Genomic DNA, 17,353 nt, shown 5'->3' with positions numbered 1-17,353 from the left:
CAGGAGGTTTGTAGAACTGGGCCCTGTACCAGTGCCGGGTCATTCGCCTTGGTGTTAAAGAGACAGAGAGGGAGGGCCACCGCTGTAACAGCATGAAAAGATTGTCAGGGCCTCAAAGGCAGCCAGAGGATAACGTAGCGCTTGCACTCCTTCCTGTGATAATGTGGGAAGGCGGAGACCCAAAGGCCCGAGCGGCTCTCTTCTTCCTGGCATGGAAGGAATTCTGTCCTAGTGACCCGCTGAGTGTTTCCAAACGAGCATGTGGTGCTGTGCACAGTGGGGCCTCGACTTCAAGGCTTGTTGCAGTGCTTGTCCTGCTTGTAACCTCCCTTTCCTTAACTCTCAACAAGGTTATTTTAAACTAGAGTGCAGTTTAATTGTGAAATCCTGTGACAAAAGATATAGGCTGATGATGAGTTGCTTAGGATTAGGAAATGTTTCCCCCTCTCCCCTCTGTGATGGTGGGAGTGTTTCGTAATTAGACCTTTGTGCAAAACTTGTATTTTCTTTTGAAATAGGTGGTTCTTGCTGTCAAAAGCAGCACAGAAATAGATGGGAGGGTGATATAACTTAGCAGCCTGCAGACTTCTCTGTCTATCTCTCCCTGGCACATATTTATAACAGTTGAAAGGTTGTTTGAACTGAAGCTTGGAAACACTTTGGATTTTTCTTTGTCAGAATAAATGTATTAAAGATGATGTTTATTTCTGCTGTTACTTTGCTTTTCCCTCCCAGTATGTGGTGGAAAGAGGCTTTATCTATTTAATTACATGAAGGGTCACGCTATGTGTAGTGGTATGTGGAGCTCTGGGGTGTGTGTGGTGATACTTGCACAATCCCCCAGATTGCAGTACCTCAGCCTAGTGGTGGAGAGCTCTTTAGGTATTTATCTTCCCATGTAACTGTACTTGTTTTCAAGTCGATAACAGGCATGTTAAAGTATAGGCCTGACGAGTGGGATCGGTCTAGCAGAACAAGCTAGAGCACTTTCCCTGTTATCTACAACGGTATTTGAATTGTGCCATTCCCTGCTTTGCTTCAGTTTGTTAAATCCTTTGCTCTGTTCTCTCTCTTTAGGCCCTTGGCTGTTTACTGTACAAGCTGTGTTACTTCACCTTGCCATTTGGGGAGAGTCAGGTGGCAATCTGTGATGGCAATTTCACCATTCCAGATAATTCTCGGCACTCGCAAGACATGCACTGCCTCATCCGTGAGTGTCTCTGACAGTGGCATAATCGACTTCCGCAGAACTAAAATATAGCAGAGGTGGTTTGTTCTTATATTCCCTGCTCCTACAGTAAAACCATTGGTGTTGCTCTTCTTTTAAGAGACTTGCTTGCACACAGGGGTGGTTAAAGTGATTTTTTTTTTCTTTTTTTTTTTGTTAGTAGCTTAGGAGATCACTCTTTCAAAGACAGTTATGACAAAGAGATTTCTATTTGGCTAGGTCATAGTGAACTCTGTGGAAAGGCAGGAAAACAGACAACCATTTGGCTTAAGAGTCCTACAGAAACTTGCACAATAAGCCTATTTGTGCAGAAACGTATTTCTTCAGTAATAAATATTTATTTGGATAAGGAACTGAAAAGAACCACAGTGACTTAGACTAGTGATAAGAATTCATCTTCTGTGAATTGAGAAACAGAACTGAAATGATTTATAAATAACCCACTGACTAGAGTGAATGTGTAATTAAGGGTACAATGCACTACCCTTGGCAAAGCTGGGCCAGCTCTCTTGTTTTCAGCACAGCATTTGATTTATTCTTTTTTCCCCTAGCCACAATCTTGACTAGCACAGAGTTGGATGTATTTGCAGAGCAGCCGGGTATTTTCTTTGCTTATGCAAAGGCAGTGGTATATGTGGCTGGCCTGTCTTCCTTGCCCCACTGACACACTGGGGTTGGATCAAACTCTCTTGCTGTGGGTTCACTTGGAGAAGCAGAAGCTGAAACTAACTCTATTCCCTGGCCAGGCAGGCTGCATTTCCCCTCCTTGCCCTAGAGCCTTCGATGGGAGCTACAAACTGTTCATAACCATATTGGAAAATATCTCCTTGTCCATCCTGTCTGTCTTGCCCCTCTCTTGCTGACCCTGGTGATCTGCTCTGCCCAGCTGAGCACCAGGCACGTGCTTTGAAAGAGGCAGCACACTCTGTTAGTGTCTGGTCATACCAAAGGCAGCTCTGCTACAAATGGCTCACGTGAATCTGTCAGTTCTGTTGCTCTGATATTAGCATCTCTGTCTTTTAAAGGGTATATGCTTGAGCCAGACCCTGATAAGAGACCTGATATTTATCAGGTCTCCTACTTTGCATTCAAATTGGCAAAGAAGGAATGCCCAGTCCAGAACGTGCAGGTGAGTAGCAAAAGAGAGGACTGACATAGGGATTTGTGGGAGGAGTTGGGGTGGCAATTGCTGAATATTGAGCATTCTGCTGTATTCTGTCAGTTGTTCCCCAGCTCTGTAATTAGGAGGGTCTTTTTTTTGATTTGTAATTAGCAGTGCTGTTCAGGACTTTTTTGCTGGGCAGGGGCAGGAATCAGGGTTTTGTTTTTTATGCTGTTTGTTTCTGTTTGTCCCTGATTTACCTCTTCACCCAGTTACTGGTGTGAGGCCAACCAACAGATCTTGTGCTTGTGAAGATGGAAAATTATGCCATGCCTGTGAAACCAATTTGATTTCCAGACTCATTCATCATAGTGTGTGTAATTTGTGCTGCAGTTGGTTTTAAACATAGCAGTTTTGTGTCGCAGTCTGGCTGGGACTAGCCAACTTGCATTTGAACTACATCAGACCTTGCACAATTATCTGCCCCTTCTTAGTGGGCTTATAGACTTCAGCTGAAAAATAGAGTTAACAAGTATTTTCGTGTAGTGTTATGGACATCTGTGACGTGACATTTTATTTTGCTGTTTCCGGGTAAGAAGAAGCCTTTCCCCATGCCTGCCGTGTTCAGGTGGTTATTTATGGTCTTTATAAATAAGACATGATTTTGGTACTATTATGTCTGTATTTCTTTATAGCAGTATTAGTCAGGTTGTCTTTTAAAGATACCTGGGTTGTTCTGTGAAGCTTTCTGTTCAGATTCCACATGTAGTAAATGGTCAAAAAGCTGAATGGTATTTTTCCCTTGTAAAGACTCTCTCAAACTACTGTCTCTTCATGTTGTTAACATTGAGTGGTTTGTCCTATGTCCAGCATGAGGAATAATTCCTTTGGGGATGCCCCAATATCCTCGTTTCATTGGGATGCTTTTGCAAATTATTTCTGACTCTGTTTTCTGCCTTCAAAATACAAAATTTGGTGGTTTGGGGATCTGCAGAACTCTCCAATCCCTGCTAAACTCCCGGATCCGGTGAAAGCAAGTGAAGCCGCTGCAAAGAAGAGTCAGCCGAAGGCCAGGTAACCACATCTGCATTATTCTCAGCCCTCTCTCTTTTTAATTCTCTGTTGTCTTTCTGCTGTTTATTAGGAAAGATGTTTGGTATATTTAACTGTTACCTTGTGGGCTTACATTTATATGTGGAGACAAACACTCTGGTCCTGAGGCTTCTGCTTCAACATAAATAACCATTGATCTGAAAGGCAGAAAATGCAGATATTGGGGGAAATTTTTGTGCGTGGGGGGGAGGTGGGGACATGGGCGATACTCAGCATGACTCAACAGCTAGGCTTTTTGTACTGAAGACATTGCTTGACAGCAGCACTTGAAGTTCATGCACTTTGATGAATCTACTGTGTCATCCATCCGGAGGCAGTACCCAGAGTACCTGAGAGCAAAGTCAGGAGAAAGACTGCAGCTGGGCTGCAGTGGGCCTGGAATTGGCCCAAAGAATGTGAGTCTGCCGACAAACCACATTGGGGACTATTGCTGTTTGAGCCTGACCCTTGGCAGATGATAACCTGAGCCAGTAATTACTGTATGAAATTGCTGTGATTTCTGCAAGAGTCCTATAATTTTTTCGGGGGGGGGGGGGTGGGGGGGACACACATGAAAGCCCACGCAGTCTCCATCTGGAGACCTCAATTAGTGGGGAAACCACTGTACTGTTGTGTTTTTTCTCCTCTCCTGATGCTGCTTGTTCTGCGTATGATACTGTAATGGAGACTTGTACATACTGTTGGACCAAACTTGTACCTTATTTTACTGCAAAGTGAGCAGTACAGCAGTGGGCACTCCAAAACCAGCAGTATTCTTCAGGCTCTGAAGTAGGATGCCTCTCCTCCTGTCTGTCAGTCCCAGAAGTCTGTTTTGTTTGGTTTTATAATTGAGTGCAATTACTCTCACATTAGGAGAACAACTTGATATCTCACAAGCAAATGTATCCGCAGAAGGGCAGAGTGGTGTCTGGCTTCTTGGCTCTGTTGCTATGCATTTTTGAAGCTCAGTAAATACTGAGCAGGGATCAGAAGTCCAATGACCTGACTCTGAGGTAGATGTTCTGAAGTTAAGGTACTTCTAAAGATGGCAATTTAGACAACTCTGCCCAAAGGTACCAGCTGCTCTTAGGCTAATTTGTTATATCCTTCATCTGCTCATCCAGAACTCCAAGTGGATTTAAACAGTAAGTTGTAGCAAATATTTGAATTAGTTGAGTGATTTTGACAAATTCCAGCTGTCCAACAGGAGAAGATGCCACGATTGGCAAAGTCAAAATGATAGCGTTGGATTAATTGTTGTGAATGCATCTGTTAAGTTTTATTGTGCTTGGAGTTTTCTGGAAAGAGTTGTGTGTGTCTGGATGCCCCCAAGTGTTTCACCTTTATCAGTCACACACTGCTAAAGTATGGATGAGTTTTTAAACCCCTTCTGTGTGTTGTGTGCACCAACTACCAGGCGAACAAAGACTGTTCTCCTACTGCTCTTCCTTCTATTCCTTACCTTATTTTGTAGGCTGACAGATCCCATCCCTACGACAGAAACTTCCATAGCACCCCGCCAGAGACCTAAAGCGGGACAGACACAACCCAACCCTGGAATTTTACCCATTCAGCCAGCCCTGACGCCTAGGAAGAGACCCACAGCTCAAGCAACCATTCAGCCTCAAGGTAAAATGATGTTCCCTGTGCAGTGCCTTGCTGCCGGGCATTGTGTACCGCAGGACTGTGGTGCACGTTGATTTAACGGATCTGTTTTTTTCAATATTTTTTTTCTTCTACCAGTTGCAGGACCTGCTGCTCTGGGCAGTGGTCAGCCTTCGCTCCCTACAAGCATCCCCCAGCAAAAAGCAGCACCTCAACAGACTCCGGCACAACCACAAGCCAAGCAGGCGCCAGCTCCACAGCAGGCCTCCCAGGCGCAGCCCCCAGTCCCTTCTACTCAGCCGCAAGCCACACCTCAGCATCAACAGCAGCTTTTCTTGAAGCAGCAACTTCTGCAGCAGCAGCAGCAACAGGCTGCCTATTACCAGCAGCAGCAGATGATGCAAGCTCAGCAGGTAGGTGTGCACGGCCATGTTCGTTGCATGCTTCCTTGTGCTAGAGGCTTGCAAGGCCTTACCTTTGCATTTATGGAAAGCCCCCTGTTTTTTGGGAGGGATAGGTGCAGTTTTTAGGCATCTCCCAATGCATCTCTAGTTCTTTAGTAGGATTTTTTTGCTACACAAGGCTGGCATTTTTAACGTCGTTGTGGAAAGCCTTGAGATAGTTTTGTCATGTACAAACATAAAATAAGTGGTGCTGGTTAAGATTTTACAGCTGCAGTTGTGTTAGGGTCTTGAGGTCAATGCTCAACTGATCAGCAGCGGGGTACAACTTCTCTTCTGCTCTTTGTGGTACAAGAAGCCTGGCATGCCTTTTTAAGGGTAAGATTCAGGTCTGTTTTTGTGGTAGACTGCAGTGATAGGGAGGCCTGTGAACACATGATGTGTCTAGATGACAGACTTGCATGCTTAACTGAGGTGTCCATAGCAGCACAGATCTCTGCTAGAACGTATCTATCAGTGGAAGTGAAGGGACAGTGAATCTTCCTATCCCGGGGAAAGGTTTAGAATTGATAAAAATGGAGAAAGGCGTTTGGGACCACGGGACAGTCTGTGCCCCCCATACGGGCAGGTGTAGCACAGAAGGGATTTCACGTTAGACCAGAAGGCCGTTTTCCACCGTTCCTTTGAGGATGGCCTCTAGGCCATCGCAGCCTGTTACTGTTTTGCCACTCACAGTGGCTGTAATCCGTTCCCGTGGCTGGCCCCAAGTTCTGGTGGTGGTACCCCGTTTCCAGCTGCGCAAGAAGCGGCTCAGCAACTGGTTATTTCCCAGTTCCCAGTGATGCAGCAAGGAGCGCCAGCACAGCAGCAGCTGATGCAGAACTATTACCAGCAGCAGCAACAGCAGCAGCAGATGATGGCCCAGCAGGCAGCTATGCAGCAGAAGACAGCAGTAGCATCAGTTCAGCAAAAGCCACAAGCCCCGGCAGCGCCGCAGCCCCAGGCCCAGCAAAGCGCGGCCCAGCCAGCGCAGGAGCAAGTGGTAAGAGCCTTGCGGGAAGGAGTGGGGCAGCGGGATTTGGAGCGCGGCCTGTGCTCTCCTGACAGCTCCTGTATGCCGAGAACACCCCAGCAGGGCAGCTGGCTTTTCAGACCCACGGAGCCCAGGTAACGGGTGCTCTAGGATTTGCTGGCCCCTAGTGCGTTATTACTGAGTCGCAGATGGTGGCACTAACCTTGCTGCCTCAGAGATGTGTACGGTTGTTTGGACTGCTCTTTCCAATGGGATGTTGTGGCCTGGGTCCATAGAATAAAGATGAGTAGATGATGAGTAGAAAGCAGGTAAGATGTAAGTAACTGCTTAATACAGCTTCTCTCTATCGCTCCCTTGTCACATTGGAAAACTTCCTTCTCTTATTCAGGGCTCTGGTGCAGAGGAAGGTGCAAACAGCCTTCCTGGTTGTTTTCTGGTGTTGGGATAACTTTTTTTTTCCTGAATGAACACTGTGGAAAGGAGACTTTTCAAAGCACTGTATCTAAAAACAAATAAATAAATCATCTACTTTACTAATCATCTGAATGTGTGTCCAAAATAAATGCTCTGTACTTAGTGGAAAAATAGGTCTTGTCTGCAACAGGGAAACAGCCAGCTGTCCGCAGTGTTAAAGGCAGGGGACCTGTGCCAGAGGGCAGGTTCCCCGTTGCCAAAGTGTCACTGCAGTGCATATGGGAGGAAGCTGTGCCTTTTGCTTTCATTCCTGTGCAATTCCATCCGCTCTTGCTTGGTTTTTGGGAGTGCAAAGGGATGCCCCTAACTCCAGTCGCATGTTGGAAAGAAAGCATGTGCAGGCACGAGGCAAGAGGAAGCTGCCTGTTCTTTTCTGTACCAGGTTGCATGTGTGCAAGGCAAACAGTATCTGATAACAAACCACTTCAGGTACACAATATTTGAGTCTAAACTAAGGGTCAGTTTGTGTCTGCTTGTTCATGAGTTGCCAGTCATTCAGGACCTAATTCATCTCTTGAGCATGCTTCGGTTGAAGTGACATCAGGAATTCATTTGACCAATAAACTCCAACCAACCTGAGCAATGCTGAGGAAGCATTGTTTGTTTTACTCTCTGATGTGTCTCAAGGCTTTGTCATATTCACCCCCTTTGCTTTTATATTAATTTTTGAGCACTAAGCTGGTTGTTAGGGTGACAAGCTTGGAGCTGTTGTGTTCCTGGTCTTGCTATTGATTTGCTGATGACCTGGGGCAAGTCACTTTATTGAAATTGGTGGGAGATTTTTGGTACATGCAGACGGGTCTTGGATGATGCCCATTATTACCCTGTTCCTTTTAGAGGAGAAATGCCTGAAACATAGTATTGAACTGCATCTCTAATGAGTTTTGCTGTGATTCACTAGCACAAAAACAGTCTTAAATTTATAAAATCAGATGGATTGAAAATTAGCCTTATCCCCCCGGAAGGCTGATCAGAATGGACGTGTCTGGACATTTTTCCACTCCTAGCAGTCAGGCTCGTTTAAAAAAAGTGATAGTGAGACATGGTCTCTGTAGAGCAGAGTCTCTGAGCAGAAGATACCAAGCCGGGACCCATCAAAACGCTTATCACGTTGCAAGACTTCAGCTTAATAAGCTCCGCATTCATTTCTGTGGAGAATTTGTCACTGCCCTTTTATTTCTCAGCACCAAATGTACTGTTCTGCAGTGACCTATATAGTGAGACACAAGGTGGGTGCATCAGAAGCAGCCAGGTCAGCTTGCTTCTCAGCTGCAGTGAATTAGTCTGCCTGAAAATGCTGGATGAAAAGCAAGATGGTGACACTTGTTTGCTTTGCCTCACTGTAGTTAAGCACCATGCTGGGGATGCAACTTTTTTCTTATTCTCTTAGGTCTTTCCAAGTCTTTCATCTGTCTTCCTTGGTTGCAAATAGCCTGGGATGATACAGGGTGGGAAACAGGGAGCCAGTGCCCGGGCAGTGGAGGTGACGTGCATAGCTTTCTGCTGTGTGCTTCCTGGTTTTCCTGCTTTAAATCCAACCACGATACTTCACTGACAGACAAATTTTGAAAAATCACGTAATTAGAAGTGATGCTGTTGTTTATCACTACAAAACAGTATTTCAAGTAATGGAAACCCAAGTAATGGGTTTGTGAGTTTAACACGACTGGAGTAATGGAAAAATAAAATCAGTCTGAGGAAACCCCTTGAAGTTTCCAAAGGGTAGCTGGGCTATCTTGGCTTACACCTGAGCCAAACTGCTTGGTTCTCTTCTACAGATTTTAATAACAAATGTTGCTCCTGTGGTCCTTGCCATTTTTTTTTTCCCCTAAGAGAAAGCTAAGAAAGCTTCCTGCACACAATTTCTGCAGAAGACCTGTACTCCTTTAGGGATTTGACCTTAGTCGCACATTATCCACAGGAAGAAGCGCCACTCTTCACCTTGCCCTACTCTGTGTGTTCATATCACAAGATTCCTGTGCACTATGATCTTCTGATCTCGTGTTGTTTTTTTTTTGTTTTGTTTTTTTCACCTCTGCCCTGGATCTCAGCCTCTTTACCCATGGGGAAGTTTCTGAGACCAGCTAGCCTTCAATGACAAGTGCTGATAGAGGCTTTGTCTCCAGAGCTGCAGCATAGAGTGGGGATAAAGTGTTTGTGTAATTGTAGTAATCCTGAAATACTATAGATCAGCGAATTCCCCCTGCCCTCAGTTTGTTAATTTGTTTGTTTTTCCCCTCCATACTGTCCCCAATCCATGACTTGAGGGTAAGATCCTCTAGCATATACCTGTTTTTCATTATGGCTGTTGTTCATGAACAAGGACATACCATTTCACTTTCTCTCCTAGATGCAGCCACAAATGAGACAACAGCAAAAACCTCAAACCACCCCCCCCACAGCAGTGCAAGGACAGAAGCTGGGCTCTCTCACCCCTCCATCCTCCCCCAAGACACAGCGTGCAGGACACAGGAGGATTCTGAGCGACGTGACCCACAGTGCGGTTTTTGGGGTTCCAGCCAGCAAGTCTACCCAACTCCTGCAGGCAGCTGCTGCTGAAGCCAGTCTCAACAAGTCCAAGTAGGTGGCCGGTCACTTGGTGTCAAGGGGTATGGAGGGAGGGCATAGATGAGGCTCTTCAGAGACTTCCTAGGTGAAGCTCAGAGATGGAGGTAGGCAGTAAACTCTGGGGTCTAAATGAGTTTTCGCCTTCCCAAGACCACAGTTTTAGGGCTTGGCAGAAAGTTGCTGAAAAACTTCCCCAAGGGCAGAAGTCCTCCCAAGTGCTTCTGTACTTCCCAAAAGCTAAGCCAACAGGGCCTTCCTCTGGATTACAAAAACTAGTGTTGTTTCAGCTGTTCCACCAGAGGCCCTGGTGCATGCTTCACGCTTGCTGCTTAGCACCAGCACTTCCCCAGGAGTACTTGCTAGGTCACTTTTACAATGTCTACAGGCAGGAAGCCTCCACATAGGCATTGCAGAAAATAGTTTTAAATGGGATGCTTCGGAGGCTCGTTTTAGTCCCTGACACCAGGATGCCCAACCAGATGATGCGTAGGTAAGGTTAACTGGCTTTCTGGGCATGCAAGTACAACAACTTGTGCTGAACGTTTTAAGTAGGAAGTAATTATAATGCAGTAGCTTGGACCAGCTCATAGTGCTGGCCAGAGGATTTCAGGTGGATTATTAATGACTGTTGTTTGGGATGTTACATTCAGATCTGCTTCCACCACACCCTCGGGTTCCCCAAGGACCTCACAGCAGAATGTCTATAACCCGCCTGATGTCTCCACGTGGAATCCATTTGATGACGATAACTTCTCCAAACTCACAGCTGAGGAGCTGCTGAACAAGGACTTCGCAAAGCTAGGTGACGGTAGGTTCATGGAGATGGTTTAATACCAGCCTGCTCTCAAAACAGAAGTTGTCATGGAATGATGATGCTTTTGGTTAGATGCTGCTCGGGTCCTCCCATATTATCGTGGTCCTCTGTGCCTATAAGAGCTAAATCCTTCCAGTTTCCCTTCTCAGTCCCTGTCCTCTTTGCTGAGCAGTTGCAACTAAATGAGCATGATCCTGAAAGAGAGAGTTACTAACTGCTTTTAAAGTGGCCTTCATCAGTTGGTTGTAGAAGCTACAGTTTAAACTCTGCTTCATCTGCAAGTTATGATTTGCAGGAAGGGGCTTAAGTCATAGTGTCCTAAAAAAATGTAGGTAAGCAACCTTCCTTCAGAATGGAAGTTTTTCCCCTAAACCTGCATCTGGCATTTCAGGGAAAGCTCCAGAAAAGATGGGCAGTTCCACAGAGAACTTGATTCCAGGTTTCCAGCCGGCTTCATCTGCAACCCAGGCAGATGCATTTGGTGGCTCTTCCTTCACTGCTGGATCAGGTGAGTTTGTGAATATGTCCTACAGGACAATGCCCTGGACAGCACTGCAGAAAAATGACAACTCTTTGTCATAGCCTCTTTGAAAGGAGGGTAAAACTGATGTAAATTGAGCTGGGCCTTGGCACTGAGAACTGTAGGTTAGGGTTGGCCCTAAAGAAAGGGAAGGTAGGAATGGCACATGTACTTGTCACAGTTGGGTAGCAGAGACAGGAGGCACCATCTGTAGGCAGAGGTGAGGCTTTTGGTGAGGGAAGAAACTAAGTGAGCCCCTTAAATTCACAAGAAAGCTTCTTATCTTGTTGAGGTTTCATGCAGCTCATAATTAGAAGTAAAATGTGAGGCATGCGGTAAGAGAATTGGACTTGGAGACATTGGTCAGACACACTGGAGGATATTTGTGGGCTGCAGTTGTTAGGCTGTATGAAGGAGGAGAGGAGCAGGGATAATAGTGTCTCTGCTGCAGAATGAGGCAAATAGCAGAGATGGAGTGAACAGGGAAAATCCTCGGAGGAGAGCACACTTAGTCTCAATAATTGACATGTAAAATGGTGAAGGTAAGAAGTTGTGCACTGGGTGTGCTGTCTGGGTCCAGAGGCCAGGAGTCCTTGGCTGGTCTGAGGAGCATTTCTGCAGAGGCCTCTACATGTTTGACCTTGTCTGGTGTCTTCTTTAGTACTTGCGTACCAAGGTTTTGCCACGAGCAGCCCCTTATGTGCCAAAAAATCTCGGCAAGTGCTGCTGCTTGTTTCTAGTTCTTCAGCGTCAGTTCTCGCTGAATGCAGCAAAGATCTGCCAAGCACAGTGTTGGAAAACTGCTTCCAGGAGCCCTAAATGCAAATAATCCTCTCCTCCGTTTTGTGCAACCATTGTTACCGGTGACAAATGTGACTGACGCTTCCCCATGGAAGCACACCAACCCTTGGTGAGAGGAGTCCTGGGAAGAGACTGAAGAATCCTTGCGGTGCAAGAAGTGACAAATCCATTTACGCTTATTTCTATTTATAAAAAGAGATTTAGAGGAGCTTATAACTGAGCTTGGTATTGTTGGTTCTTACCTGAGAATTAAGGAGTTGAAGTCCATGACGCAAGAGTGCTCTAGGAGGTTGCTTTCTGAGTTTGTCCCGCTGTTAAGTGCCCCGTGAATAGTTTATGATGGTCCATCAGCCTTTGTGGAGTGACGTTGAGTAGTAGCAGCTCCAGATTCAGTGGTAACGTACTTTCTGCAAAGCCTGAGAAGCATCTGCATGTTCTGGGATTTCTGGATGCTGTAGCATGTTCAATTCTTCTACTAGTCGTCTTTAAAATGTGCCTCTTGACCCTCCTTTCCTGTGGTTTGGCATAGGAAGGTATCTAGGACATTCTCTCGGTGCTGGCACTGGTCTGGGCACTTCTAGCCCTTTTCTTTTTCTTTCCTCGTAGATACGAGCCTGTCTAAGCTTGTCTGATGCAAGATGCTGTATCTTTTTATTTCAGACAAAGAGGCCCAACATGGGGGCTGGCCTGCTGTGTGTCCTTTGTTACAGCATTTCACCTTTTGTGCCGCTGTAAAGCGAGATAATAGTACTTCCCTTTCAAGGAATTGTTTTGAGATCTGTGGGTTAAATTGTGTTGGAGAGCTACATGGTAACGGTTGTTTGGTTTTGTGTGTGTGTGTTTTTCACTAGCAACATAAACTTGTTGTGAGTGTGCATGTGTGTGTTGTTCCTGTCAGGCCATGGCTTGGACTCTGTGATACTGAACTGTGCCTGTGCTGAGATTTTGCTCGATGCTGTCTACTTCTCCTCTTCTCTGTTTCACTCTGCCTTTTCTTTTCCTGGTTCCCAGCTGAAAAAACGAAAGACATTCTGAGTTTGGACACTAGCCCTCCTCTTCTGACTGTGCCTGATCCTTTCATTCCTCTCTCGTTAACCGACACGCCAGGTAACCAGAACTGAGTTTAAGGGGTGGGGTGTCTGCAGATTCTTGCTGTTTGTTTCGTACTCTTAATCTTCCGGTTCGATTTCTAGGCATGCCTGAAATCCTGGGCCTCAGTCAATGGTGCTGGGTGCTGACAAGCTCTGCTGAACTCAGTAAAGATGTGTAGCGCTTTCTGCCACTGAGTATCTGCGTGGTGGTGGGAGCGGTGCTGAGCACGAGAGCCCTTGGTTTTCGTGGCAGACCCTAGGGTTATCATATTGTTTCTAATGCCAACAATGTTGGTGTCCTTAAAGGTTCAGTATTCAAAGCCAAAAATAATCACTGGGTAATTACCTGTTCTGACCTAAGCCATTTTCAAATTGGTCTCCAATGTTGAAATTGTAGTTTTTATTATTGTTAATCTTTTTCCCGTAAGAGTCAGTGTTTCTTTGGCTTCCAAGTTCTATTGCAAATGCGTGGTTTATGTGAAGCACAAGTTAAGATGTAACCTTTTCTGAATTGGCAAAATTTTCTAGTGCAGTTGGTAGCTATTTCCATTTACTTTGCAGTACTACTTAAAAGTCTTTCCTGTGTGCACATTTCTGACTGCAGCAGCCAACACTTCTTAGCACAAGATTATGTAAGTGCTTAGGAGCTTATTTGCAAATCAGTGGGATTTGGAATATGGGCATGTTTTTATCTTGGAGCTTCTCTAAGCCCTCTGGTGAATGTGTGTGATGGGTCCCTTTTTTTCAGCTAGCCCCAGAGGACAAGTTCTTGTTGCAGGTCTCACCCTAGTCCTTAGCTCAAGCTGTGGATCACTGGTGGTTTGAAAGTAGAGGACCCAAACTTCAAAACGATGTGCTTGTAAAGATGGCATCTCTCCATGGAAAGTTAAGCAATTCAGGAAAAAGCCCCTAATTTTTTCCTGTAATTGCGTGGAACTTGCTTCCTTCTGGTAGATGCTCAAAGAGCACAAGAAATGTGCTTTGGTTCAAAAGGGATTTTACCCGTAAATGCTGCAGTTTGAGAAAAGAAGCAGAACTTACAGGCTTTCTGCCCTATATGAGCGCTTGCCAGGAGCTGACCTGCCCAGCTATAATTTGAAAAGAATCTGCAGAAGGCAAATGACTGCACATTTTTCTCCCCCGCCCCAATGCTATTGGAAGTGTTGGTTTTCCTGACTTGAAGTCTGTCAGCCCAGACTACTGTTTAATTGTCTACCAGTGTGCTCAATGCACACAGCTGCACACCAAGGTTGTTGTTTTCCTTATTGCCTGTTGCATTTTGATATGAAGCAGCAGTTGCAGCCTTAGCTGCGGGAGCTCTGAAATTCTTTATAGTACAGAAACCACCGTGGAGAAATTGCCTTTCAGCCCTGCCCTTGGGTTCAAAGAATCAGAGCAGCAGTTGTCTGCAGTTTTTGTGGTGTACCAAGGTTGCTTGTCCCACAAACCTGTCCCTGACTGGTGTGTATCTTTGCAGGCAGGTGCTAAACCTTCTTTTGCTAATCTCTCTGCCTGCATGTGTCTGGTCCTGTTGCGTTCAGTGGATCTCCTTCCATGGGGGGAAAAGTGGGGGGCAAGGGCATGCAGGAGATCTGGCTTTGTTGGCTTCCTGCAGGTTCCTGCAAAGACATCTTTGATTTTTTTTTTTTTTAACATAAAGTGTGAGGCCAGGAGCTCATGAATGTTTTCAAGACCAGAGCTACAGACTTATCCTTAGCTTTGAAAACTGAAAGGGGTTGTCTGTGCTCGGTAAATTCAACAGAAAAAAATAAAAATCCTGGACTGGGACTCAGGTTTTCAATCTATGTGTCTGTCATGCAGAACAGAGTCAACTTTGTTCTTCTGTGGCTGCATTACCTGTGCAGAAACAGCCCCACAGCATGCAGAGAGGTCTTGCATGAGGGGGATGTGCTGACTTGCATGTGAAAGTCTTTCTTTTAGGTGTGCCCCTTGGGTCTGTAGAGCTGGGGTTGACTTCAGTCACTTAGTGTATCAGAATCTCCAGTTGCAGATCTCCAAGCTGCCTTAGTTCTGTGCAGGAGCAGCTGAATTTCTTTGAATGCTTGCTAAATATTTGCTTCCTGTTTGAAATATTTTTATTTCTGAGAAAACCTTGATAGTTAATCTCACTGCTTTGAAAACATTTTATGTCTGTCTTTTTATAGACTGGGAGCATGCATAGCCCTTTCAGAAGTAAAAGCGTCAGCCTTTGCCCCTTGGTTACAAGAGCAGTGTTATTCAGGAAGGCTTTCAGTACAGGCATAAGCGAGGCTTTTATTTGGCATTTTCCCTGTTTGTCATACAGAGCCAGTTTTGTCGGCTTTCTGCACTCTAAACCTGTGACAGCTGGGGGTCTGGCTGAGAGCTTGGCTTTGTTTTTTGCTTAAGCCACAAACTTGCTCCCTTTGCTGGCACCTGAGGGTGCAGGTGGCCATCATTTGAGTGTTGGCCAGAGACCTCCTTGGGCTTTCCCACCTTTCCTCTGTATGCTCCGAAGGACAGATGAGCCTTTCTATCACAGATTCCTGAGAAACAATTAAATGATTCTTAACACATGACAAATAGCCATAGGGTGCATCCCCAGACAGCCTAAATATGTTCAAATGGAGGAACGCGCTGCTGTGGAGCTACAGCCAATGGATGTGGCTTAAAGTACGACTGCTCGCTTGTAGGTTTAGCGAGATCACCCTTACGGTTCTGTGTGGTCAGGTAAGTGTGTACAGCAAAGACAACCCTTGGACAGCAGGTTCTAGAGGACTGTGCTGTTTGTGTGGATCATGGCACTGGAGATGCATAATATCCTAGAGGAGGTTGTTTTTCGGTTGTTGTGGGTAACAAGCTTCTCAGTAAGTGCTTCTAGAGAAGAGGTGATGTAGCATCCTATAGAAGGCAGAAATACCAGCTCTGGACAGTAATCAAGTGGAAGTAGAATGGTGTTCAGTATATCTTCCTTCTCCAACATGTAATGGCTGCAATTCTTAATGGAATTGTAACTAGTAAGTGGAGCTGGCAAGAGGAATGTAAAAATATGGTGAAACATCTGTTAAAAGAAGGGAGAATTAAATATTCATGCTGAAAACATTTTTCCTTGTGCATGTGCAGGAAAGTGAGCCAAGTTCTTCTTAATAAGCTTATTGCAGGCTTCACTGCTGATTAATCATAATGGAGTATTTGATCAGAATGGTAATTTTTCTGCTACGTGTGGCTACTTAATGTCTATCAGTATGAATTTAGCTCGTATGAGCATGGGAGGCTAAATTTTGCACAAGGTATTCTGGAGACCTGAAGTCAAAGTGAGTTATGAAGCTTCAAGACAGACCTTTCCCTTTGTCATTGAGGCTTTACACTGTGAATAGTCCCAAGTCTACGGTTTTTAAACCTGCTTTGCGGAAGTGTTTAATGAGAGGTTTGACCCAGAGCATGTGAATACTTCTGCTTTAGCCCATGTGCCTTATTAACCGCTGAAATGGAAATGCTTAAGTGCTGTCTTGACATAGTTACCCATGCTCTTCAGTCATCCATTAGTGTCAGGAAAGGTTTTAGATACATCCTCTTTAGAAACATCTGCTCAGATAAACAAGTTTTTGGGTAAGTGGCGGGTGGGCCCAGTGAAATGCCCTCTGAGCTACTGCCAAAAATAATCCTTTCCAATTGTTTCAGGGTTGGTTGGTTTAGGGTGGGAGAGGGGTGTCTCCTCCTTGCTTTAGCTCCAGGTAAATGTTCTTCTCCCAGGTACCCTGTGCTATCAGCAGTCCTGGCTTAGTCTCTCCTCTCTGCAGAAGAGTAGAGAGATGAAGTGGTGGGTGTGGGCCCTTGGCAGCAGAGCAAGCAAGGAGAAGTTGTTGAGCAGCAGCGCCGAGGTGTGAGAACTGAGAAAAAGAAGCTCTGCTCCTCCCTGTCACTGGATGGAGGACAAACTCCCCCATGCTGCGGATTGCACCGCGCTCCTTCACCTGTGGGCTGAGTCCGTGTGTGTGCAGGGCGGTGGTACCAGTGCCCTCTCTGCATCAGTACCGCATACAATACTGTCTTTGCACAATGAGTCAATCTTTTTTACCCCTTTTCAAAAGGGAATGGATCATTCTTTGTGAATTTACACAACCATTTACTCCCTGCAATAATTCAGCATCTTAGCTGCAGCTGAGACATAAATGTGTCTTTAGTGTAGCTAGTTATTTGTTTGAAGAACAGCAGCACCAAGTGGCCTCTGTGACATTGTCTTGCCCATAACAGAAAGTGAGATAAGAGAGATTCTGTGTCCGGCACAGCTAAGTAAACATGCAGGCATAGCTGGGGAAGGAAATGGGCCAAGAAAGCACGCCTGTGCCATCTGGGCACATGCTGGATTCTCATTTTTGATGAAAAGGCAAATAGCATTGCTTATTAGAAGAGTCCTTGTCACGTTGGATTTCTCTGAGGCTTTTAAATAGCACTTTAAGGATGATTTTTGCCTTTTTATTTCCTTCAAATACCCACGGACTTGTGTGTGTTTATGTTAACCTGAGAGGATGCTTATCAGGGGTAAGGAAGTAGATCTCTTGCAGTGCAATTTCAAACCAAAATGTGTCCACGCCCTTGGCCTGTTTCTAGAGCTAGCTATCAAAAATGTGTGGCCCTGATAACC

At 45.4% G+C, this 17,353-nt stretch overlaps 1 protein-coding gene across 1 annotated transcript in view; it reads left to right on the top strand.

The window, feature by feature from the left end:
* Positions 1–17,353, top strand: part of AAK1 (AP2 associated kinase 1) — a 79,225-nt gene that overhangs the window by 38,166 nt on the left and 23,706 nt on the right. The window contains exons 7-16 of the mRNA XM_010288695.1: positions 1,078–1,210; positions 2,254–2,357; positions 3,325–3,404; positions 4,897–5,051; positions 5,166–5,440; positions 6,261–6,470; positions 9,286–9,515; positions 10,154–10,311; positions 10,709–10,825; positions 12,650–12,745. Of these exons, the coding sequence (XP_010286997.1) occupies positions 1,078–1,210; positions 2,254–2,357; positions 3,325–3,404; positions 4,897–5,051; positions 5,166–5,440; positions 6,261–6,470; positions 9,286–9,515; positions 10,154–10,311; positions 10,709–10,825; positions 12,650–12,745 (1,558 nt within the window). The remainder of the gene's footprint in view (positions 1–1,077; positions 1,211–2,253; positions 2,358–3,324; positions 3,405–4,896; positions 5,052–5,165; positions 5,441–6,260; positions 6,471–9,285; positions 9,516–10,153; positions 10,312–10,708; positions 10,826–12,649; positions 12,746–17,353) is intronic.

The sequence above is a fragment of the Phaethon lepturus genome, unplaced genomic scaffold (genome assembly GCF_000687285.1).
Source record: "Phaethon lepturus isolate BGI_N335 unplaced genomic scaffold, ASM68728v1 scaffold21066, whole genome shotgun sequence".
Taxonomy (NCBI): domain Eukaryota; kingdom Metazoa; phylum Chordata; class Aves; order Phaethontiformes; family Phaethontidae; genus Phaethon; species Phaethon lepturus.
The sequence above is the reverse complement of the archived record's forward strand: the minus strand, read 5'-3'. Positions and strand labels throughout refer to the sequence as shown.